This window comes from Heteronotia binoei, chromosome 13 (genome assembly GCF_032191835.1).
Source record: "Heteronotia binoei isolate CCM8104 ecotype False Entrance Well chromosome 13, APGP_CSIRO_Hbin_v1, whole genome shotgun sequence".
Taxonomy (NCBI): domain Eukaryota; kingdom Metazoa; phylum Chordata; class Lepidosauria; order Squamata; family Gekkonidae; genus Heteronotia; species Heteronotia binoei.
In genome coordinates, this window is record NC_083235.1 from 62380675 (window position 1) to 62404732 (window position 24058).

General features: G+C 43.7%; 1 protein-coding gene across 2 annotated transcripts in view; it reads left to right on the forward strand.

Moving 5' to 3' along the window:
- The first annotated feature begins 9140 nt into the window (after positions 1–9140).
- Positions 9141–24058, forward strand: part of ASPSCR1 (ASPSCR1 tether for SLC2A4, UBX domain containing) — a 125926-nt gene continuing 111008 nt past the window's right edge. The window contains exons 1-3 of one of the 2 annotated variants that reach the window (XM_060252404.1): positions 9141–9335; positions 10643–10698; positions 17081–17195. In XM_060252404.1, the coding sequence (XP_060108387.1) occupies positions 9234–9335; positions 10643–10698; positions 17081–17195 (273 nt within the window). In that variant the 5' untranslated portion in view covers positions 9141–9233. The remainder of the gene's footprint in view (positions 9336–10642; positions 10699–17080; positions 17196–24058) is intronic. The other variant, XM_060252405.1, reaches the window with a different exon arrangement.

Below are 24058 nucleotides of genomic sequence, written 5' to 3' on the forward strand. Positions count from 1 at the left end.
CTTAAGCCTATTTATTCTCTCCTGTGTGATCCAGGGATCTGGGTAAAGGAACTGGGCTGTTTCCTTCCTTCCCCAGGGAACCAGAGGAGGGAGGAGTGTCAGCCAATAGAAGGAAGAAAAGCTTGACTCAGTAGCTCTGCTGTGCGATTGAGAGAGCCTGGCAAAGCAAACTATCCCACCCCATCTCCTCCCCAAGGGAGGAGCTTCAGTCACTGAAGAATAGAGGCTTTGCTCTGCAGCTCCTGTGCAACTTAGCAAGCTTGACAAAGCAAGCTGTGATACAGAAGGAAGCAAGAGAGAGAGAGAGAAGGAAGTAGATGACAGCTAGTTGTTCAGGGGCCTGATAGGATCTCTCCGGGGGCCTCATTTGGCCCCCGGGCCACATGTTTGACACCCCTGAGCTATACAGTTGCATGGTGCCAGATAGCAGCCTCTTGGCCTCCATTCTGCTTCATGATTTCCTCTGATATGGCTGTCTGGTTCCCTTAGAGCAACTGGGCCCAGCACAGCTCCAACACCGTGCAACAGAGCCTTTAATTTTCAAGTAGCTGCGTGATGACTGCCTTTATCTATAAATAATAATTAATTTAGATACCCTTCCTTTCAATAAAAGAAAGGAGAGATTGTGGGAAAGGTTGTAAGAAAAGGCATGGTCTTGTGGAGTCAATGGGAGCTCAGCTGCTGCACATTTGAGGATTCTGTTCTACTTTTTTGCTTATAATGTGGAAATAATGAGTACAAGAAGAGGCAAGGAAGGATGCAGTAGGGATGGGCATGAACTTGCACACTAAGTAAAATCCATGCCAAACTTTGGCCAGTCCAAGGAGTATAGTTCATTGGAGCACATGCTCCTCAAACATTGCTCAAACTTTGGGTGTGGTTTGGGGCAGTCCAGGAAACAGAAGCATTTCCCAGAAAACCCAGTGCTGACAGAGCAAACTCCTAGGAACTGTAAGGAATTATCTCCAGCAGGGCTTTTTCTGAACAGCAACAGAGTTCTGGCTGGCTTGGTGTCAGGGGGTGTAGCCTAATATACAAATGAGTTCCTGCTGGGCTTTTTCTACAAAAAAAAGCCCCGAATTCTCTTGTGACTTGTCATAGTTCTGGTGGACAACTATTTAATTTAAATGCATATTCTTCTATAAGCTCCATTGGTTGTCACATGAATGAACCTAGATATATGTAATGTTGGATTCCCTGGTGTAGGCTGATAACAGGATCTATCTTGTAATTACTGATGAACCTCACATAGGTAGGTATTAATTATGACAACTGTGCCACTTTTATCAGCTTCTTTAATGATAATATTATGTTCATTGGCAATGTCATCAAGAATTCTCTGCTCAGCTATGGGAAGATTAAAGTCCCTTCTATTTTTTAGTGTTCCGCTCTTTCTATATCTTTTAACATAATCATAACTGGACAGTACTATGTAAGCAAGCGGTCATTTCACCAAGGTGTAGCTCATCTGCGGTGTTTAGGGTTTTTTTACAAGAAGGACATCCAATTTGTCCCAGCCACCATTTGTGTTTTAATGCCAAAACAGTTTATCAGTTGTTATATGGGATCCCAGTTTGGGTTTGCGCCTTCAATTCCCAACTTGAACATATTCAGGCAGCATTTTTATGCCGTATTTTGGGGGTCCCCAACTGTGTTAGCTATGCTGCAATGTGCCTAGAGACTGGAACCCATTTGATCGAGACCAGGGCATGGCTACTAACCATAAAGTTTTGGCTACGCCTACACTTTAGGGCAGTCCCTGCTAGTTATAGCCGTATGATGCTAGCAGATTCCTTCGTTTCTAATTGGTATAGTCGGATCCAGAAGAAAATACATTCTATAGGTGTCTCCCTGGACAACCTCTGCACGCAAAGTGAAATGCAGGCATTCCGAATTCTGAAACAGATATTGAGAAACAGTCCCTTTGTTCCTCTGAACATAAAACTCGTTCCCCTTTAGCATTTGGTATCTTTCCAGATTATGGGCTGCCTGCTGCCTACCTTTCCCAGTTTACGTCACCCCAGTTACACCACTCCTTTATGTTAGCAAGACTCAATATTTTACCCTCAGCAGTACTGTCTGGGAGCTTTGTCAACATCCCTTATCAGGAAAGATTCTGCCCATGTAATGGAAAGCACCTCGAAACAGTCGCCCATGCCTTACTTCACTGTGATGTTTATGGGGAAGTGCGGGACTGTATATTCAAACCTATCCTGCCTAACCTTTATGGACTACCTGAGGCAAAGTTGGTTTTCTATCTGCTATCTGACTGATATTCCCATATCACAAACCTAGTTGCACAGTATCTTTTGGCTGCCATAACAATCAGAGAACAAAAGACTAGCTCCCCTTCTTGATGTTTGACTAGTTTTTATAACTGAAACTCTATGTAAATTTGCCATGCTGTACTTTTTATTTCTATGCCAATAAAGGCATTTGGATTGGATTGGATCTTTTAACACTAACATTCAAATACTTGTATGGAAGGATCATTCATGTTGAATACGAATTTAGACTTTGGTTTTAATGTTTTTACAGCTGTATTTTCTGTTACAGGAGCCCTGTGGTGCAGAGTGGCGAAGCTGCAGTACTGCAGTCCAAGCTCTGCTCACGCCCTGAGTTTGATCCCGGCAGAAGCTGGGTTCAGGTAGCCGGCTCATGGTTGGCTCAGCCTTCCCTCCTTCTGAGGTTGGTAAAATGAGTACCCAGCTTGCTGGGGGAAAAGTGTAAATGACTGGGGAAGGCAATAGCAAACCAACCTGTAAAAAGTCTGCCATGAAAATGTTGTGAAAGCAACATCACCCCAGAGTCGGAAACGACTGGTGCTTGCACAGGGGACTACCTTTGTTTTCTGTATCACAATACACATTATTTAATTGCAACAACCTGATCTTTCACAAAATGAGCGAACTGGGAACTCATAGGAAATTATTTACAGTTCTGTATTTTAGGACTGTAGATGAAACATTGTTGGAGATAATCTGCAGTTCCACAAATAGTTTCAGGATTGCAGATGATACATCATTGTCCACAACTATCACAAGTCATGTGGACTAATTATTTATCTGTGCAGCCCTATCAGGCTGTTGGGGACTGTGTAATTGTTATTAATTGACATTAGGATGCAATGTATGAAAGGTCTACATTGTGTACGGTTCTATTTGGTTTTGACCTAATATATAGGATGTGCATTTTTGTGCCTATTATACATGGAAAATGTTTATTGTTTTTTTAATACAATTTATAAGGGAGAGGTTATAACACAGCATAGTGTCTTTTCATATAGTCAGTTTCTAAGAGGCCATTTTGGTTTTGTTCATGATTTGGTTCATGGGTCTACCATGAACTGAACCACATTTTCCTGGTTCATGCCCATCCATAGGATGCAGTCTGGACTAGGAAGTTCTTTGGCAATGAGCTGACAAAACTGCTAAAGGAAGAAATAAATTTAATACTGAATTGGCATTGCTTCGGAGTTTTGCACAGAAGTAAACCCCTCAATATTTGGGTATCTTGGGAAAGGAACAGGATCTGCTAATATAAGCTATTTTCTTATATTTGCACTATTCTAGGTGCTAAAGCACTATTTAAAACCATGTAGGCACCAGACCCAGCTGATTAGACAGTATGGATCTATGGGTGAACCTAAAGGTGATAACTGGATCCTGGGATGGGTGGCAGTGCTAATGCTGGGCTGAGACCAGTAAAACCCTGATTCAAATCCCCACTCTGTCAAGAAGCTCACTGGGTGACCTCTGCTTAACATATCCCATAAATCATTGCAAAGATGGAGTGGAGGGATGCACTACCACGTACACATTATTCTGAACACCTTGGAGGAAGGGTGGGACAAAAATGTCATAAAGAAAAGTATATAAAATACTGATATTGCAGTCAGAATTATGATAGGTGCTCTTTAACTAGGTGGTAATGCACAACATGCTAGTATTACTAGAATAGAGGTGCTAGGGAGAGAAGGCTCTTGCATCCTAAGTTTTCTTTCTCTCCACCTTCCACATGGGCAATTTTACCAAAGATTACCACCTCAAAGAAGAGAATGCTGTACTATTGCCTCCACACTTGAAAGGAGACAGATGGAGTGCAATAGCAGAGCGTCAGTCAATCATTCAGTATTCCATAGTTAAGAAGGGAACATTTGCCCATCAATCTCTAATTTTGGTATATTACTTTCCTTCACTATGTTCCCCCCACCCCCGGAATTAAACCCAAACAAATGGTGACCATATAAACTAAGCCTGTTATTCCAGTTTTCGCAAAGCATGGAGGCACACCATCCACCAGGCTGTCTCTTCCTTTGAGAACGCACGCATAGCTGGTCTTGAGGACAAAAGGAGATTGAGGAAGAATCGCACTGCTACAGCAACAACCCCAAATCATACTTTTCCCTGCAGCCACTGTGGCCGGACCTGCCTGTCCCGCATTGGTCTTGTCAGCCACCAGCGAGCCTGCAGCAGACGTGGACTACTGCACCTTTCTTAAATCTTCGTTCGCGAAGTCAAGCCGAGAGAGAGATTCCAGTTTGGTCCTTGCATCTGTTAAACACCTTTATACTAATTTGCTGCTTACCCTCTCTTATATATACGGTAACATCCATTTCATTGAAGTGTGTGTGCACATGAAAACTTATACCCTGAATAAAACATTGTTGGTCTTAAAGGAGCCCCTGGACTTGAACTTTGTTCTGCTGCTTCAGACCAACACAGCCGCCCACCTGAATCTATCTAGCAGTCTGCTACCTGCAAAACCTTCTATATTTAATAGGGTGTTAATTCTGTCTAATAACATAACCAGTCCAACTATTTCCAATTTTTTTCTTTACTAATTCTGAGCTGTAAATACACCTATTAATCAATAAAGGTATTCTGAATAAAATATACAATAATTGTTGACACACTGCAAACCTCCAACAGCAATTATTTTAAAAGAGACAAACAAAAAGAACTCTGTCCCTCAGTACTCACATTCAGGAATCATACATACAATAACAGAGGTGGAAGGTACCTCCAGGGTCATCTTGTCCAACCCCCTGCACAATGCAGGAAATTCACAAGTACCTCCCCCCCCCCAACTCAGTAGTGACCCCCCCTCCTCCCTACCCAGAAGATGGCAAAAAAACAAAACAAAAAAAACCAACCCAAAAAACCCTCCAGGGTCCTGGCCAAAATGGCCAGGAGAAAAATTGCTGCTTGATCCCAATGTGGGAAGAGTTCTATTTCCCCATATAATCACATGTATTTCAAAGTGTGTTTATGTGTTGGATTGTGGCCACTATTTTGAACAGGATTCAGTTATCTCAAATCCAAGCATTCTGCTTTACCATGTTTGTAATTTTATATAGTGAGTTTTAGAACTTCTTCATTAAAGAAACTATAAATCTTTTTAACACTGAAAATTCAGGATGTTCAAGCCACAGTAGAGTTGACACAGTAGATTTATATAAAATAGCATTTTTAAAATGTAGGAAATATCCATACAGCTTCCCGTTTTCGTGATTCAAACATTTCCATACCATGGGCACATACACCTGTCAACAAATATAGGAAGCACCATATCTGTATGCAAATTAGTAAAAAAATAAAACATAGGAAGAAAAAACAACAGTACCTTCTACCATGGGCATTTTGTATAGGTAAACAGCAATGCAAATTCTAGCAGCTTTATAACATCAACAAATGTACTATCAGTTTTCCCCATTTCCTGAATATGGATGATGGTTATAATAATAATACTTTGCATTTATATAGAACTTTTTGACTGTTCAAAGTAGTTCATACGTATAATCCCAATTATCTTTACAGCAACACTGTAAGACAGGCCAGTGTGGAAGGCTAAGCACCATACTGAGTTTCTCCTGACGACTGATAGGGGATAAAGCAGTAAATTACCTTATCTTGCACCAGAAAAAGGAGACAGGTTGTATGGAAGATACTTGAGAGAAAGCTGAGGAAATGTGAGAAAGATGGGTAAAAGGAATAACTAGGAACGTGGTTTCTTTTCTCCCTGGCTGTCATACATTCTCTCAGTCACTCTGCAGATGCTATTATAACATGTCCAGATTACAGAGATCAGTTCCCCTGGAGGAAATGGATGATTTGGAGGGTGGACTCTATTGTACCCCACTAAGACCCCTCTCCTACCCAGGCTTCATCGCCATGAGTTTTCCAACCTGGATCTGACAATCCTATACCCCCATCCCCTACCAGTGGCCAGGGAGGACCTGGCAACCCTAACTGCTGTCTGCTTGCCAATCTGTCTCAGAAACGTTTAGTGTAACCTGAAATCTCTTTGCAACTAGCATGGGCAACCTAATTGCATTTGTGTACTAGTATCTCCTGTACTCCATTTTGTGTATACTGTTGCAAACTCTGAAGAAGACATTGTGGTTCAGTGGTAGCACGTCTGCTTTACATGCAGAATATCCCAGGTTAAATCCCCGGCATCTCCACTTAAAAGGCTCAGATAGAAGGAGATGTGAAGGCCATCATCTGGAGAGCCATTGCCAGTCAGAGTAGACCAGGGGTCCCCAACGTGGAGCCCATGAGCACCATGGAGTCCACTAGCATCTTTCCTGGGGCCTCCCAAGTGTTTTCAGAAAGTGGGTGGGGCTTTTGCCCAGTAAGGCTTCTCATTGACCACTGAAGTTTTTATTGGCTATGCAGATTTTTAAAAACATTGCTATGGCAGCAGCTATCTCAGCACAAGGATCTCCACTGTGTGACTGATGGTAAGTTGTGGCAGCCATTCTGTGGCTGGCTCCGCTTCCTGTGGGCTCCATAGGGTTGCCAATCCCCAGCTGAGGGCAGGGGATCCCCCGGTTTGGAGGCCTTCCCCCCATTTCAGGGTTATCAGAAATGGGGGGGGGGTTGTTGGAAATGTCTGCTGGGCACTTCATTATTCCCTTTGGAGACTGATCTCCACAGGGTATAATGGAGAATTAATCCATGGGTATCTGAGGCTCTGGAGGGGCAATTTTTAAAGGCAGAAGCACTGAATTTTCAGCATAGCATCCAGTGCCTCTCCTCAAACCCCTCCCCCCATTTCAAAAAGATTGGACCGGGGGTCCAATTCTATTAGCCCTAACGAAGGTGTCCCTATCCTCCATTATTCCTAATGAAAGGAAAGCATTTAAAAGGGAGTGCAGTCCCTTTAATAAAATGTGATGGGCAGAACTCTTTTCATCGTTCAATTGTGCTTGTCACAGCCTTGCTCCTGGTCCCACCCCAAAGGTCCCCAGATATTTCTTGAGTTGGACCTGGCAACTCAAGGCCAGCAGCCATTTTTTTGCTGTGTCCTCCATGCTGTATCAGAATTCTAAAGGTAGCTGCAGACTTGGGGAGCTTGGTGTAGACAATTTTGATGTTGACAGGCCACTAGTCTGACTTGGTATATGGCACTTTAACCTTCCAGGACATTCATTTGCCGACCTAAGAGTAGCAGTCTCATTACCAGTGCCGATTTCTGTACCCGTACTACGCTTTGCATATCACACCTAATCTAATAATGCCAGCTATTGTCATCCACCTGCTATTGTCATTTAGCATCTGAAATACTCCATTTTCTACTATATAGGACAGATGGACTCACATTCTAGTTGCATCTGAAGGTGTGAGCAGTGACCAGTCGATGTGTAGGAGTAAGCCAGGTAAGCTGCCACCTAGGGCACCACCTGGCCTACAGGGGTACAGCTAGAAGCCCCCTCCCCTGCTGCTCTTGCCTTCCTGAGCCTGTGAGAGCATCAGGGCGAGCTCTAAGGAGAGCACATGCTGCCCCACTGCTTTTGCCTTCCCAGGTCTGCACAACTGCAACAAACACCCCCTTTATTGGCATAGCAACCATATTAATGGAAAAGAAAACAATCCTGGCAATCATGGCCCTGTCTACTAATACATTACTTTCCTCATAGATGCAAGGTACAAGAATTTGGCCAGTTTCAATCACCATTTGGTTCCGAGAAGATACTAGGAAAATGGTTTTACATTCATCAGATTTCCATGCTGAAGCCTGCATTTGTTGACAAATCCGTTTTTGTGATTATGCCTATTTGCAATGGCCACGAGGAGGAATTAATTATCATACGGCAGAATGCGGTATAGCCAGGAGATCCTAAGATCTGGCCTGGCAGCCAGGAGGAAAGAAACCCAAATGAGAAAAGGTTAACTCTTCTGAAAGAGATTAAAAAAAGAAAAAAACGTATGCTCCCAGTCCGGTTTAATCTCCATGTCTTCTTGCAAGGTTGCCACCACCATCTCAGCTAGGGTTGCCAAGTCCAATTCAAGAAATATCTGGGGACTTTGGGGGTGGAGCCAGGAGACATTAGGGGTGGAGCCAAGATCAAGGCTGTGACGAGGATAATTGAACTCCAAAGGGAGTTCTGGCCATTACATTTAAAGCGACGGCACACCTTTTCAATTCCTTCCTTCCATAAGAAATAATGAAGGATAGGGGCACCTTCTTTTGGGGCTCATAGAATTGGACCCCCTGGTCCAATCTTTTTGAAACGTGGGGGGTATTTTGGGGAGAGGTACTAGATGCTATACTGAAAATTTGGTGCCTCTACCCCCCAAAACAGCCCCCCCAGAGCCCCAGATACCTACGGATCAATTCTCCATGATTTTCTATGGGAATAAATCTCCATAGGAAATAACAGAGTTCCCAGTAGACATTTCCCTCCGCTTTCTGACGACCCTGAAGCGGGGGGGGGGGGGGGGGAGGCCTCCAAACCGGGGGATCCCCTGCCCCCACCTGGGGATTGGCAACCCTAATCTCAGCAGGCAGAAATCCAGCGGGTGAACCCTTCCCGAGGTCTGGAACTACCCTGCGGGAAAAGCGGCACAAGAGCTTAGCTAGGAAAGAGTGGGGGACTGCTGCAGCAGCTGCGGACTTGAGATGTTTCTTTGCAGATGTGCGTGGGAAGTTTTTTTTCTCAGCGCGAACCGCTTTATCCCTACGGAAGATTGCAACGATGCCGACGCGAAAAGGTGCCTTCCTTGCTAAAGGGATGAGCCTCCCCTGAGCACAAGAGGAATCCTGGCGACACTTGCGCTGCGAGGCCAACGAGCGGAGAGAAAGCGTGAGGCGGGGCGGCTTCAGTTGTTAGCCGCGCCCCCTCGCCGTGGCCATTCGGCTCAGCTGTCGAAGCTACGAGAGCAGGCGGCGTCGGCAGCATTGGAAGGCCGGGCTGTTGGGCGGGGCGGGGGGGAGAGAAAGAGAAGATGTCGACGACTGGCGGCGCGGGGGCTTCCACTGTCTCGGTCTTGACGCCGAACGGGCGACGAGTGACGGTGCGAGTAGGCCCCAGCACCGCTCTGCTCCAGGTGGGTTTGGCTCAGGAGCGGGGGGGGAGACGAGGCTGATACACGCACTCTGATTGGCCCTGGGGCAGGAAGGGGGGGGAATGGACTCGTTCTGATTGGACTACAGGGCTGATAGCGGCGCGGGTTTTCTGTTGGGCCTAAGATGGGGGGGGGGGTAGCTTTGTGTTTTCAATCCTACAAGTTAGCTGAGAATAGCATCTGATCGTTTGTAGGAACGGAAGGACACGAATGCCCCACTGTTTAATACAATGGAGTGATTCTCCTAGGTTCAAAAGAGAAAAAAAAATGTATGCAACTTTGTTCATGAGCGAGCATTATAGACACCCAGTTTTCTGCCCCTGAGACAAATTGTTTCTCAATGCTCTAAAAACGGGCCCTTCTCTCTTGGCAGAGATGCTTCACTGGAAACAAAAATTAAATGCCTTCTGTGAGTGAGATACCTGGAAGAACTTTGGTTGTGATGTTGAACGTTCTTTATTTATCTTGAGGATCAGACCCTTGCAAAAACAATAATGCTTCTCTGTTTTTTGGGGTTGTTTTTTTTTTTTTTTGACAATCTGGTCTATGTGTTAAATTTCTGTCACAAGAGGTATTGCTGCTTTCATTTCTTAATCTGGTTGTTGTGACTGCTTTATCCAGTGGCCTGCACATTAAATTATTCACTTCATGTCCTAGATCAAGTCAAGCCTGAACTCTCCCTAGAAGCTAAAATGACCAAATTGAGGCTGTCATACTCTGGTCACTAGAAAAGACAATAATGCCAGGAAGACTGAAGGTAGCCAGAAAAGAGGAAGACTCAACATGAAATGAATTGATTCAGTGAAAGAGGCCAGGGCTTTCAGTTTGCAAGGCCTAAGCAAGGCTGTTAACGATAGCATGTTTTGGAGGTCATTCATTCATAAGAGTTGCCGTAAGTCAAAAGTGACTTGATGGCACTTTAATACACACATATAAATGCCGCCACAAATTTCATCCTGGGGATGATTCCGTGCCCATGATTGTATGTCTTGGATTTAAGCTAATTTGGAGGGTCTGCTTTCTAATGGCAGTGGTGCAAACCTTGTGGGGTTCTGCAAGGTATTACCTCAGAATAATTGTAACATTTGTGCTGATTTTCAAGCTTTAGTGTTCTGAAGTAACTTTCTCTATGTAACAATGATTGTTAGTACAGATTAGTATCCCTATTTAGCCCATAATCATGTGATAGGAGGAGGGGGGGAAGGGGGAATACTATAAACGGCTGAAGTTCTTTACAGTGAAAACCAACTGTGCATTCCAAATTAACTCACTGTGTATTCTGTATACAGGTTTTGGAAGAAGCTTGTAAGAAACAGAATTTCAGTCCCAATGAATATGACTTGAAGTGAGTTCTACTGTTTTTATTCATTTCTTGCTTGGTATACTGCTCTCATTTTGCTATTCATTCTAGTGCAGGGGTGGGGAACCTTTTTTCTGTCAAGGGCCATTTGGATATTTATAACATCATTTGCGGGCCATACAAAATTATCAACTTAAAAAACAGTGCTCTGCTGAGGGAGAACAATTCAGGCCAGCAAAATTAATGCAAATAATTGTTTTTCTATTTGAAGTCACGTGGGGAGAGCCTAATTCAGTGCACACACACCGGCCTGCTGTCCTAGGCAAATGCCTAGGTCCAGGCATATTAGACCACAACCCCTAATATTAGCATGTTAGGTCACACACTCATTAGCATATTAGGCCACACCGTCTGGGATAATCATGTGCAAATTGAGCTGGCTTCCATCCCCCACCCCTGCCAGCCCTCCCACTACTCCCAGCAGATCTTTAAAGGCACCCACATACCCCAACAGCGGTCCTTCACGCCCACGAGAGAGAGAGAGAGAGACTCGGCCCAGCTATCCCCAAGGGCCAGACCAAATGATCTCGAGGGCCGTAAACGGCCCTCGGGCCTGACGTTCCTCGCCCCTCTTCTAGTAGGATGCTCCTCACACATAATGTAACACACAGTGACAGCCTACAGCCATTCCCCTTTGGTGCTCTGATCCTGAGTTGAACATCTCTTGTGAATTGATGCAAGGAACTGTGATGGGTTCAGAAATTTGTTTTAATTTATCAGATTTGGTATCGTGGAAGCACAGTGTTCCTTCTTCCTCTGCTTCAAACATATCAGATAGTTAAGAGGCTGTTTCCATCAGTGACTAATAGCTAAGGACAGGGCGGGTTTTTTTTACAGAAAAAGCCCAGCAGGAACTCATTTGCATATAAGGCCACACTTCACTGATGCCAAGCCAGCCGGAACTGCATTCCTGTGCGTTCCTGCTTTTAAAAAGCCCTGGCTAAGGAGGTTATATCCATCATTGACTAACAGCTAAACTGATGGACTAGTGCAGTCTTGCTCCTAAGGTATTCAACTATTTGCAATTGCTGAAGTTCTGATTACATGTCAAATGATGGATGATTTTATGTTTACACAATTGTCCTTGTGTAAATGCTTCTTCTAAAACATTTGGTGTTTGGCTACTAAAGACTTCTGGGTTAGATGTGCAAGAACAATTTTAGCCCTTAACAGTAAAATCTTTCTAACCTAGAATAATAACATCAACAGCTGTGTGAGTATGTGGTCAGAAAATTAAAATGTTTTGGATTAGTTGGTTTGCTACAATGTTAGCTTTAATTATATGTTTCCAGTTGAGGGTCTTCCACTTGGAGTTGATTCTCTTTCCTTGCGGAGTTATAAGGGGAAAGGTTCATCACACGCCTTTTCCTTTATAATTCTGGATTGAAAAGGGATAGAAACTTTTAAAAGACTTGAAGAAGAAGCTGGTAATGAATAGACCACAGCAATAAATCATTGTTGTGCTGTAATGCTACAGCAATCCTGCAATTCCTTATTTTTTTTTAAAGTCTTGCAAATTGTTTATGGAGGGTGGGGGATGGCAGCTGCAGGAACTGAAGCAAGGAACATTGTGTGGATGTGAGCAGAACTAGCCATAAGGCCTGCCCATCTGTACAGTGCCCAAAGGTACTATGATTTTTCAAAAACAGTAATGAACCAGGTTTGAGAACTATCTCAGCAAAGCAAGAGAAAACACAGAAGCAGCATTAATAGAGGATGATGTCATATGAATGCTTCTAAAAATAGTGCTGCTGTAAGGAAGCCAGTGCGGAACAAAACTTCCATGTGGAAACAGCCTTAGTGCCTTTCCTACAGAGAGTTTTCTGGTAGAGCTAATAATCTGGTTGTTTGAAGTTTATTATTTATTTGCTTTATATACCACCCCTCTCCCCATAAGAGAATCACAGTGATTAACAAGGACTTCTAAATACAGTTCTGACAAATATAATGAAATATATATGTACAAATTAAAAAATTGTACACAAGAAGCCAGGCTATGCGCAACAAGATCCAGGGCTTTCTCGGTGGCAGCACCAGAACTTTGGAACACCCTCCCAGAAGCTATAAGGGCCCTGCGGGATTTGTCGGCGTTCCGCAGGGCCTCTAAGACCGAACTGTTTAGACAGGCTTTTCTGGTTGACTGAAAATGGGCTGCCACCGGACATCCTACAGAAGCTGGCGATCATAGTCAGAACCCAATACCGCCAGACTGGATTGAGACAGCGCAAATAGTTTTAAATTGATAAGTGAATTATGGTTTTATATGTTTTATGGAATTGATTGTTTTTATGATATTGTAAGCCGCCCTGAGTCCGCTTGCGGAGAGGGCGGGATATAAATGTAAAGTAATAAATAAATAAATAAAATTTACAATTAAACAACAGTCAGATGGTGTATAACATTCTGTAACCTTTCCTAGAGGGGGGAGACAAGGAGGCCAGACTTGATGGCGAACCGTCGCTTCCCTCAACCATAGGCAGTTGGGGCCAACACATTAGGGTGAGGTAAAAAATTCAAATGGTGCATACCCTCTGCCTCCAAATTAACGTTGGGCATATTGTACAAGTCTAAGGGAAATGAATGGAAGTTACCAAAAATGCTGTCCCGATCTTATTTAGATCCTCCTCCGTTCAGTGGAGTGCATGTAGAAGAATCTTCTGGCAGAGTGTGCCCTGTAGTTCAAATCCAGCTGTGTCTCACTCTACTGCAAGAATCATCCAGTCTTGTGGTAGGGCCAGCTATGACTTCAGCAAATATTGTATAATACTGACAAATTGCTACTACAGTATAACAACTTGTATTTTCAGCCTCAGATATCTTGCCTTGATGAAATCAATCTTTAAATCCCTCTACAGCATCCTTTTTTAAGGTGTGCAACCCCCCCCCCCCCCCGAGCCAGTTTGGTGCAGTGGTTAAGTGCACGGACTCTTACCTGGGAGAACTGGGTTTGATTCCCCACTCCTCCACTTGCAGCTGCTGGAATGGCCTTGGGTCAGCCATAGCTCTCGTAGGCGCTGTCCTTGAAAGGGCAGCTACTGTAAGAGCTCTTTCAGCCCCACCTACCTCACAGGGTGTCTGTTGTGGAGGAAGAAGATAAAGGAGATTGTAAGTCGCTCTGAGACTCTGATTCAGAGAGAAGGGCAGGGTATAAATCTACAGTTGTCTTCATCTGGATCAAGGTGGCTCAGCGGTGCTGATGTTGTTAGACCTGTCGGCTGCATTTGACACAGTCGACCATCGCCAATGCAGGGACTCGGGTTGACCTTGCAGTAGCTTTCTTCTTTCCTTTGTCGGGGACAAAGGGTGGCAATTGGGGGGGCAGTCATCTCAGAGGCACCCACTTAATTGCGGTGTGCCTCAAGGGCGGTGCTTTCCCTGATGTTGTTTAACATCTACATGTGCCCCCTCGCCCAGATTGCCCGGAGGTATGGGCTGGGTTGCCATAAGTATGCAGATGACACCCAGCTCTATCTAATGGCAGCTGTCCGGTCTGACTGTGTCCCAGAAAATTTGGACCTGGCGTGGCAAGCCATGGCAGTATGGCTCAGGCTGAGTTGTCTGAAACTGAACCCGGTGAAGACAGAGGTCCTTTGCCTGAGTCATGGTGGTCCTGGCAGATTCACTACAAGGCGCTCGTTGTTACCTTTAAAGCCCTATATGGTTGAGGATCTGCCTACCTTAGGGAACTTCTCTCCCCACATGTTCCCAGAGGGTACTTAGATCAGGAACACAACACCTATTATTGATCCCCAGGCTGAGGGAGACGAGACTGAAAAGAACTAGAGAAAGAGCCTTCTCCATCGTTGCTCCCCACTGGTGGAACCAACTGCCTGAGGAGGTCAGAGCCTTGCGGGACCTTGCCCGGTTCTGCAAGGCTTGCCCGGTTCTGCAAGGCTTGCCCGGTTCTGCAAAAGCCCTACCGACTTTTGACGGTGCGCCATTTACAACAGTGCCCAGGGGGTGCTACTGGAGTCTTCCCTGACAATGGAGGGCCAGATAGTAGCCACTGTCAAATCCGCCTTTTACCATCTTAGGCGGGTACGGCAGTTGGTTCTCTTCCTTGAGCACGGTGACCTGGCAACTGCGATCCATGTCACCTCAAGATTGGACTACTGTAATGCCCTCTACATGGGGCTGCCCCTGTCCTGAATCTGGAAACTGCAGCTGGTGCAGAACGCTGTAGCCAGGTTGCTACTGGGACTCTTTGTGCGGGAGCACATACAGCCTGGACTGTGGATGCTGCACTGGCTGCATACCAGATTCACTACAAGGCGCTCGTTGTTACCTTTAAAGCCCTATATGGCTGAGGATCTGCCTACCTTAGGGAACTTCTCTCCCCACATGTTCCCAGAGGGTACTTAGATCAGGAACACAACACCTATTATTGATCCTCAGGCTGAGGGAGACGAGACTGAAAACAACTAGAGAAAGAGCCTTCTCCATCGTTGCTCCCCACTGGTGGAACCAACTGCCTGAGGAGGTCAGAGCCTTGCGGGACCTTGCCCGGTTCTGCAAGGCTTGCAAGACAATATTATTCCAGTTAGCTTTTAACTGAATGACAACCACTGTCACAATATCAGACCCAATTGGATGCCCAAGAACACTGAATGGCATCCTAAATCATATGGAATTAGCATCAAATTGTTTAAACTGTTTTAAATTGTTTATTTTAATGTTTAATTTAACTGTTCTTATTGTTATTCTATTATGTTGTGAGCCTCCCTGAGCCTGCTTTGTTGGGGAGGGTGGGATATAAATCAAATAAACTAAACTGAAACCTAAACTTCTTCTTGAAATGGTAATCAGTAACTTATTGATGGTTGGCTGCCTCTGCTGTTTCTAGATACTAAATTAAATTAAAGGAAGCTGGAAAAAAAATTCTCAAGGTAAAGTTAATGAGCCTCAGTAATCATGTCCACATAATTGTTGTATGCTTTTGAATTTGTGTTGGGAAGAGAAGCAAACAAAACATTGTATTTATTGTGTGTTTCACAGAAACACCATAGCAGACAATGAAATTTTAGAAGTACTTTGATTAAGGATTTCAGCCTTCTGGTAGCTATGGCTATCACTGCAGTAACTCTAGGGATAGACGTGGATGCCCTCAGGGCCGAGCAGTTTTGGGGGAGGCAGCTCACTATGAAGGACCAGAGTTGCACCAAACATATCTGAATATGTGCTTTTGTTCATAAAAGCCACCCAGCTCTGCTGGTCAGTCAGAACCATCACCCTGGCGACTGGCTGGAGAAAGGTGAACTATAAATAAACTTAAATAAATTAGAGTATGGCTAATTGTCAAGGTCATGAGGGGAGGATCAGAAGCTCAGTTGCTAGAGATCCATCTGGAAGGAAAAGGGCAGGACTTTGACTTCTCCACGGGGCTATTTTGCCTGAACCAAGGAAGAGTTTCATGTTGACCTGCACAATTTGTCCCAGCCATGTGTCTGTGGGCCTTTATGTATTATTGTAATACCATGGGATAAATCCATGGAAAAAGCTGTTTCCATTCTACTATGGTTAGCCTATGCTATATTTAAAGGGGCTTTTACTTAGAATGTTTATTTAGTTGACATTTCTCCTTTATGAGAGCTGATCAGAAGTCCATGCCTTCTGGCTGGCCTTGGTATTCAGGCTGTATTTATGGTCACCATTTATCTTCCACCCCAGTCCTGTAGTTCTGTGGCATGCACAGTGGATATATGGAAGGAGCAGGTTTTTTACTCTTAGTATGTCGCCAAAACACTGCAGAGCCATAGTTGAGACTTCTCCAAATTCTAGAATTGGTTAAAAGGATAGGGTCTTACCTCTGCACTTTAGAGGCTGCCTTGCACTTCTTCTCCAACCAGGCCCTCTCGCCGTAGCTCCAGAACAGTTCCTAGATCTGGAGGAGAGGCATGGTTAATCATGTTGGTTTTGAGTGTTTCCAAAGTGCACTATGAAATGAGAGATGAGGAGGGTCATTACCTCACTAAATGCATTTGCAGACTCCTGGGAGAAGTGGAGTATGACTATTTAAATGCTGGGGAGGGTCGTCTTGGATCATTGTCAAAATTATGACTTCCATAAGCAGAGTTATGTTTTTTGTTCGTTCACTAACTTCATATGAAGTGAGATATATGCTGTTCCACTGAGTAAGGGACTCTCCTTGGATATACATTACACTGTCAAAACACTCATCTGTGTACTGCTGACTGACTGACTGATAGGTTCTAAGACAATCTTTCTCAGCTTAACTATTTCAGCTATGGCTGAGGCACAGTTTTTATTCTGACAGCTGAAAATAACAGCTTGGTATTCTAGAATCTGGTTTTTGCTTGAAAAAACTCATCAGAGTAAAAGGTCATTAGTGGTCTTTTGTATATTGCAGGTTTCAGAGGACTGTACTGGATCTTTCTCTGCAATGGAGATTTGCCAACCTGCCCAACAATGCCAGACTGGAGATGGTGCCAATTTCTCATAATAGATCAGGAGCTGAAACTATGGTTTGTTCTTTACACTTTATGTTTAAATCTAATATTCTATAAAAAATGCAACATCACCAAAGCGGAGGGGAGCAACTACCTACTTGTATTGTTTTACTTTTTTGTAGGTTGTTTCCAGAGATTGGCTTTCCATTATCTTTAAATCTGAAATCCACCAAGACTTTTGTAGTTATACCATACCAAACTTTTAATGGCATAACAGTCGTAAATAAAAATGCACAGAATATAAAAATTTAAACATTGGAGATAAAATCAAAATGAAGCCGAGCTTACAGATGCATTCATACATGGTCAGATTTAAATTTAAGGATGTCAACTTTTGTAGTTGCTACTTAAAGATAGAGATTCTTCCTCAGCAGATTTTCACATTCATTTTAGATAGGTACAGTTTATTTTAATAAACTGTTAATTAAGTCGTTTTGTTTCTTAAAACAATACAAACAAGCCTTTTAACCTCTTCCTCTACCACATCCTCTCTGCAGATTCTTAATGGCACTCTATGGCTGTTCCTTTCTTTTCCATCCCCCTTCTTTTATCAGCAATAAGTTGATTATATTAAATGAAAGAAACAAAGAAAAGAGGAGGAAAGTGGAGCTGGAGCGTATAATGGCATTAGGAAGAACTTTGTTTTTGAAGGATATTTCTCATACAGTTCAAAATATATTTCTCTTTTTTAAACATCTGAGATCCTGTTTCTTTTAGCAGACTCTTTCTGTATACTTTCTCTAGCTGGGTTGATCATGCCTTGCCATCATTTGTTCATGGAGAACTTCTTATTCGGCCATCATTAGGGTCATTTACTTCTAGTAATGCTTTGAGGAATAGCTACTTACAGTGAATGGATATTGCTTAAATTCTCAGAATGTAGCCTAAGTTGGTTGTTAAGGAGAGATTAATTCTCATGGCTACAGCTGATTTGCCAGAAAACTGTCACTTGAAGGCACTTCTGTAACAGTTGAGTTAGTGGCATTTGCAGCTTCTATCTTTATGAGAGATTAGTATAATCCTAACCATTGACTACTGCCTACATTGCTGGATTTATTTTCAGTCATTGAATGCTTATGTAATTTGCGGCAGGGGTGAGGATGCCTCAGAATATTTTCCTAGTATTCTGCTGCGATGATATCCTCTCTGCTTACTTGAGCAATCAGTCCTTGCAATCTCTAGACCTCTAAAATGGCAAAAGCAAAACTTTTAAATATCTGTAGACATGGTGAGCAACAGAATTTGTGATAACTTTTAAATCAGAGACGTCAAACTCATTTGTTACAAGGGATGGATCTGACATAAATGTCACTTTGTCAGGCTGGGCCACGTATGCAATAAAATGTAACACAAAGTACCGGGGAGGGACGGTGGCTCAGTGGTAGAGCATCTGCTTGGTAAGCAGAAGGTCCCAGGTTCAATCCCCGGCATCTCCAACTAAAAGGGTCCAGGCAAATAGATGTGAAAAGCCTCAGCTTGAGACCCTGGAGAGCCGTTGCCAGTCTGAGAAGACAATACTGACTTTGATGGATCAAGGGTCTGATTCAGTATAAGGCAGCTTCATATGTTCATATGAGATATAAACTTTAGAAAGATTATTTCAGATGCCGATTGGCAATAGCAGGTGTGACCGAATTAGGTGTGATATGCAAAGGGGTAGCAGGTGTGGAGATATCAGCACGGTTAATGAGACGGGAAGCCTAGGTCTCAGTTTGATACAGGAGGATTCAGTCCAGGAGCTTGTAAAGAATAAATGGAAACAAGTCTGAACAAGTGAGCAGTGACTCATGAAAACACATATTCTGCTACAGTTTTGTTAGTCTTTAAGGTGCTACTGGACTCTTGCTCTTTTTACTGCTATTAGAAAGCACAGCATTCAAAAACCAGTGGTGGAACATTTTAACTTTCCAAGAGTAGCAGCTCTCTTACAAAGGAATTTCAAAGGGAGATTAGAGAGACTGCTGAATTGCAACTGATAACGAAGCTCAAGGCGATGCATCCAACCTAGACTGAACTGAGACTGAGGTTTCTTCACTCATTACCAATGCCTGCTGTTGTCATTTGGCATCTGAAATCACTTTACTCTTCAAGATATAAGGACAGATGGACTCGCATTCCAGCTGTATCTGAAGAAGTGAGCAGTGACTCATGAAAGCTCATGCACTGCCACAAATTTTGTTAGTCATTCAAGAACTGCTGGACTCTTGCCCCCTTCCACTAATAAAGAATGCAAGCTGTGCTCTTAGGTTTCTTCCCCCTCCCCATCTGTTAAAACTGGAAAGGGGATATCTCCAAGTGCCATGGGACTCCATCTCTCTCTCTCTCTCTGACTCTTTTTCCCTCCCTCCCTTTCTGAAGAAGTGTGCTTGCACACAAAAGCTTATGCCTGGAATAAAACACCATTCATCTTCTTAAAAGTGCTACAAAACACACACACTCTCTCTCTCTCCTCCCCCTCCCGCCCTCCCTCTGAAGAAGTGTGCAGGCACACAAAAGTTTATACTTGGAATAAAATGTTGTCAATCTCCTTAAAAGTGCTATGGGACTCTCTCTCTCTCTCTCTGGCTCTTTCCTGAGGAGCCCTCAGCCAATTAAGGGAAGGGAGGCTTGACTTTCTTTTTCTTCTCTATGAAGCAGAAAATAGAGACTGGGCAAAAGCCAGCTCCAGTGCTGTATAGGAAGGAGGAACAGGAGGTAGGAAGCAGCAGACAGCCAGTCACTCTTGGGACTGATAGGAGCCCTTCAGAGGCCAGATGTGGCCTGCAGGCCATATGTTTGACACCCCTGCTTCTACTGTCTATAAAAAATGAGTTGCTGCGCTCAGACTTGTATGAAAGCCATGCAGACTTCTGTGCTCCTTAATTTTCAGTATATGAGTTTAGACTGCAGTTTCTCAGTGACAACAGAAAGAAGCTGTATGTTCTCAGAGGTACTTTTCTGTATTATATAATATTACTGCATATCTGTTTATTTAAAGAAGGTCAGTGGGCAAAGAGGGAAGGTTAAGATTAAGCACAATACAGCTGTTTGCAAGTCTGTTAGTCCTTCCCTTTTGGACAAAGTCTTACAATAAAAATGAATAAACCACCTTCTATTTGAGTTATCAGTTGAGCTTCACTCTTAAGTTCTTCTAAATTTTCAAAATAGCATGTTCTGAACATTTCTGTGTTATGTGAGGAATTGCCATAAAATCAGGATGGCCAGACTAATGTTATCAAAAGAAGAGGGAGAAGATTTAGATTGTCTGGTCTGAGGAAATACTGTATTGCATTTTTTAATAGTACAGTTCTGGGCTTTTTTTGTAGCAGGAACTCCTTTGCATATTAGGCCACACACCCCTGATGTAGCCATTCCTCCTGGAACTTACGGTAGGCCTTGTAAGAAGAGTCCTGTAAGTTCTTGGAGGATTGACTACATCAGGGGTGTGTGGCCTAATATGCAAAGGAGTTTCTGCTACAAAAAAAAGCCCTGATACAGTTCTGTAGATAGGGTATCAGATCTCCAGAAAGACATAAATCAGCTTATTAATATTGCTGTTAGATGCTTGGATTACACTTAGATTGTGCCCTATTTATGGAATACCCTTCTGAGGAATGTCTACCTGACTATCTTTGTCATCTTCTAGTAGGAGGAGTAGTCTACATATTTTATCGAAGATAGTTAAGACTGGGGTGTCAGATTCATTTGTTATGAGGGCTGGATCTGACATAAATGAGTCCTTCTCAGGCTGGGCCACGTGTGTCATAAAATGTAATGCCAGCTGGCAGAGATAAAAACTTTATAAAGGACACAAACACAATTAATTTTCTTTTTTAAAAAAAAGACATGCTTAAAAGGTTAGCACTCTTACAGCATTTTGTTTATCTCAGATAACTGACATGTCTTGCTCTGATTTATTGCATCAAAATCTGGAGACAATGTCTGTGCTTTAGCAATCTTGAGTATGCTGTTCAGGTGGTGTTCAGGCGCGTATCTGTAAGTTGCAAACCTACTTTTGGTTTACTGACATTCATTACAGAAATCTCATGGCCAGTGCTTGGAGCCTAAGGCTTAGAGGAAAATATGAAATGGCTGGGCATTGCAAGCTTTTTTACATAAGTTGCTTCATGTGCTGGTCAGCCAATTGAGAAAATAGAGGCTTTGCTCTGTAGCTTGATTGAGCAAGCCTGGCAAAGCAAGCTGTTATGCAGAAGCAGGGCTTTTTAAATAGCAGGAATGCACAGGAATGTAGTTCCAGCTGGCTTTGTGTCAGGGGGTGTGGCCTGATATGCAAATGAGTTCCTGCTGGGCTTTTTTTCCCCTATCAAAAAAGCCCTGCGTGAAACAATGGTGAAATCAGAGGGTGTGACCTAATATACAAATGAGTTCATGCTGGCCTTTTTCTAAAAAAAAAAAAAAAAGCCCTGTGCAGAAGGAAGCAAGAGAGGGAGAAGGAAGCAGACAACAGTGAGTTACTCGCAGGCCTGATAGGATCCCTGTGGGGGGACAGGTTCGGCCCCTGGGCCACATGTTTGACACCCCTGAGTTAAGACCTGTTGTTTTGTTTGATTTTAATTGTTCTTGACACTAGTTTTTATGATCTGATTTGTAGCTGCTGATTTGTTGGCAAAATATTTGGATTTTTGGGACAATAAAGCCGACAATGTAAATAGGATCCCACTTGTGTACAATGTTTCCAACATAAAGGTTGTGTATATTTAACTACGAGGAGCCCTGTGGTGCAGAGCGGTAAAGCTGTAGTACTGCAGTCCAAGCTCTCTGCTCACGACCTGAGTTTGATCCTGGTGGAAGCTGGGTTCAGGTAGCTGGCTCAAGGTTCACTCAGCCTTCCATCTTTACAAGGTCGGTAATGCGACATCACCCCAGAGTCGGAAACGACTGGTGCTTGCACAGGGGACTACCTTTTTTTAAAAAAAAAATCTTTAACTATATGAGAAAATTGTGAAGGAGTAAAATACCATAGTGATAAGATTTTAAATGTTTGGAACTTAAGTGTGGTTATAGTTGTGTTGTCATAAGTACTCCATATATCATCCCAATTTTCAGAGGTCAATTGAATTGCAGTCTTTTTGCCATTTTTTTCTGATACAAAACAGATTTTTCTTTGAGTTTTTCTATCATTTTTTTTTTACTAATTGTGGCATACTGAATTATTTGTCATTTGTTATTTCATTATGGAAAGTAGTTTCATATGTAAACATAGATAATTTAATTGAAAGTATTGATACTAAGGTATCTGTGTTCCTGTCTTGGTTTTTAATCATTGTTTTTCTATAAATCTCTTGTCTATTAAGTCTTTTAATTTATGCCAGCTTCTTGCCATTTTTTTTATTCTGTACTGTACTTGGGGGGGCACAGTGGAAGGACTTCTAGTCACCTCGAGATTAGACTACTGTAATGCCCTCTACATGGGGCTGCCCCTGTGCCGAACTTGGAAATTGCAGCTAGTGCAGAATGCGGTGGCCAGGCTGTTGGTGGGACTACCTCGGTGGGAACACGTGCAGCCTAGGCTGAGGGAGCTGCACTGGCTCCCAATTGTGTTCCGAGTTCGCTACAAAGTGCTGGTTATCACTTTTAAAGCCCTATATGGCCGAGGACCTGCCTACCTTAGGGACCGTCTCTCTCCATATGTTCCACAGAGAGCACTGAAATCTAGTTCCCAAAATCTCTTAAAAATCCCTGGACCAAGGGAGGCCAAACTGAAATCAACGAGGGAGCAGGCCTTCTCAATAATGGCTCCCCACTGGTGGAATCAGCTACCGGAGGAAGTGCGAGCCCTGCGGGACTTTAACCAGTTCCTCAGGGCTTGTAAAACTGTCCTCTTTCAACAAGCCTATAAGGTGGAACTCTGAAAGTGACATCTGGCCACCTTGATATATATACATCCTGTACTGTAGCACCTTTAATCTATTGTGGTTTTAAATTATTTATGTAACTGTCTTTTAACTGTATTTTATTAACTGCATTTTATTACATGAATTGTATTTATTGTAATCATGGTTCACACCATGTCTTGTGAGCCGCCCGGAGCCTGCCTCGGCGGGGAGGGCGGGATATAAATAAAAGCTTATTATTATTATTATTATTATGTCCTGGCCCCACTTGTGGACCTCCTGATGGCACTTGGGTTTTTTGGCCATTGTGTGACAGAGTGTTGGACTGGATGGGCCATTGGCCTGATACAACATGGCTTCTCTTATGTTCTTATGTCCAAGAGGGTATCAAACTTCGCCGAGAAAGTATGAAAATCTGGAAAATTCTGGAAAGAGTTTTTCTCTCATATGATCCCAAATGTTTAGTGTAGCTAAAAGAAAGTTATTGGATAGAACTTTAGGTGGTTTTTCTTTTGGCTTTTGCCAAATTATTTCTTTGATAGTATAGGGACAGGCAGGGCTGGCCCTCCCGCTAGGCTAAGGCGCCGGGAGGGTGGGTGTGCAAAATTGGGCTCCCCAACCCCCTCCCGGTGCCCCAGGCAAGCACCTAATTTGCCTTTCTCCCCAGCCCCCGGCCACTACCGCCGCCACCCGCCCCTCCATTCTCTTCCCTCCCTTTGCCTCCCTCCCCGCTGCATCTCCGTGCCCCCCCATGCCTCCCCACTGTGCCTCCTCCTTCTCCCTCCCTTTGGACCCTTTCCCACCCCCCACCCCCTGGTACCATTTTCAATGTCGGAAACTGCTCTAGCACCATGTTCCGGCTCTCTAACCCCCCCCCCCGGCCGAACACTGGAATTGCAAGTAAAACCACGCCGCGGGGCTGGGCTGCGCTCACCGTCTCTCAGCCTGAAACAGCGGCCTAAAAGGGTGACCCCGCTGCCACTGACTCCTCCCCTTCCAACTTCCTGGATGGGAGAGGAGGCAGCGGGGGGTCGTCCTTTCAGG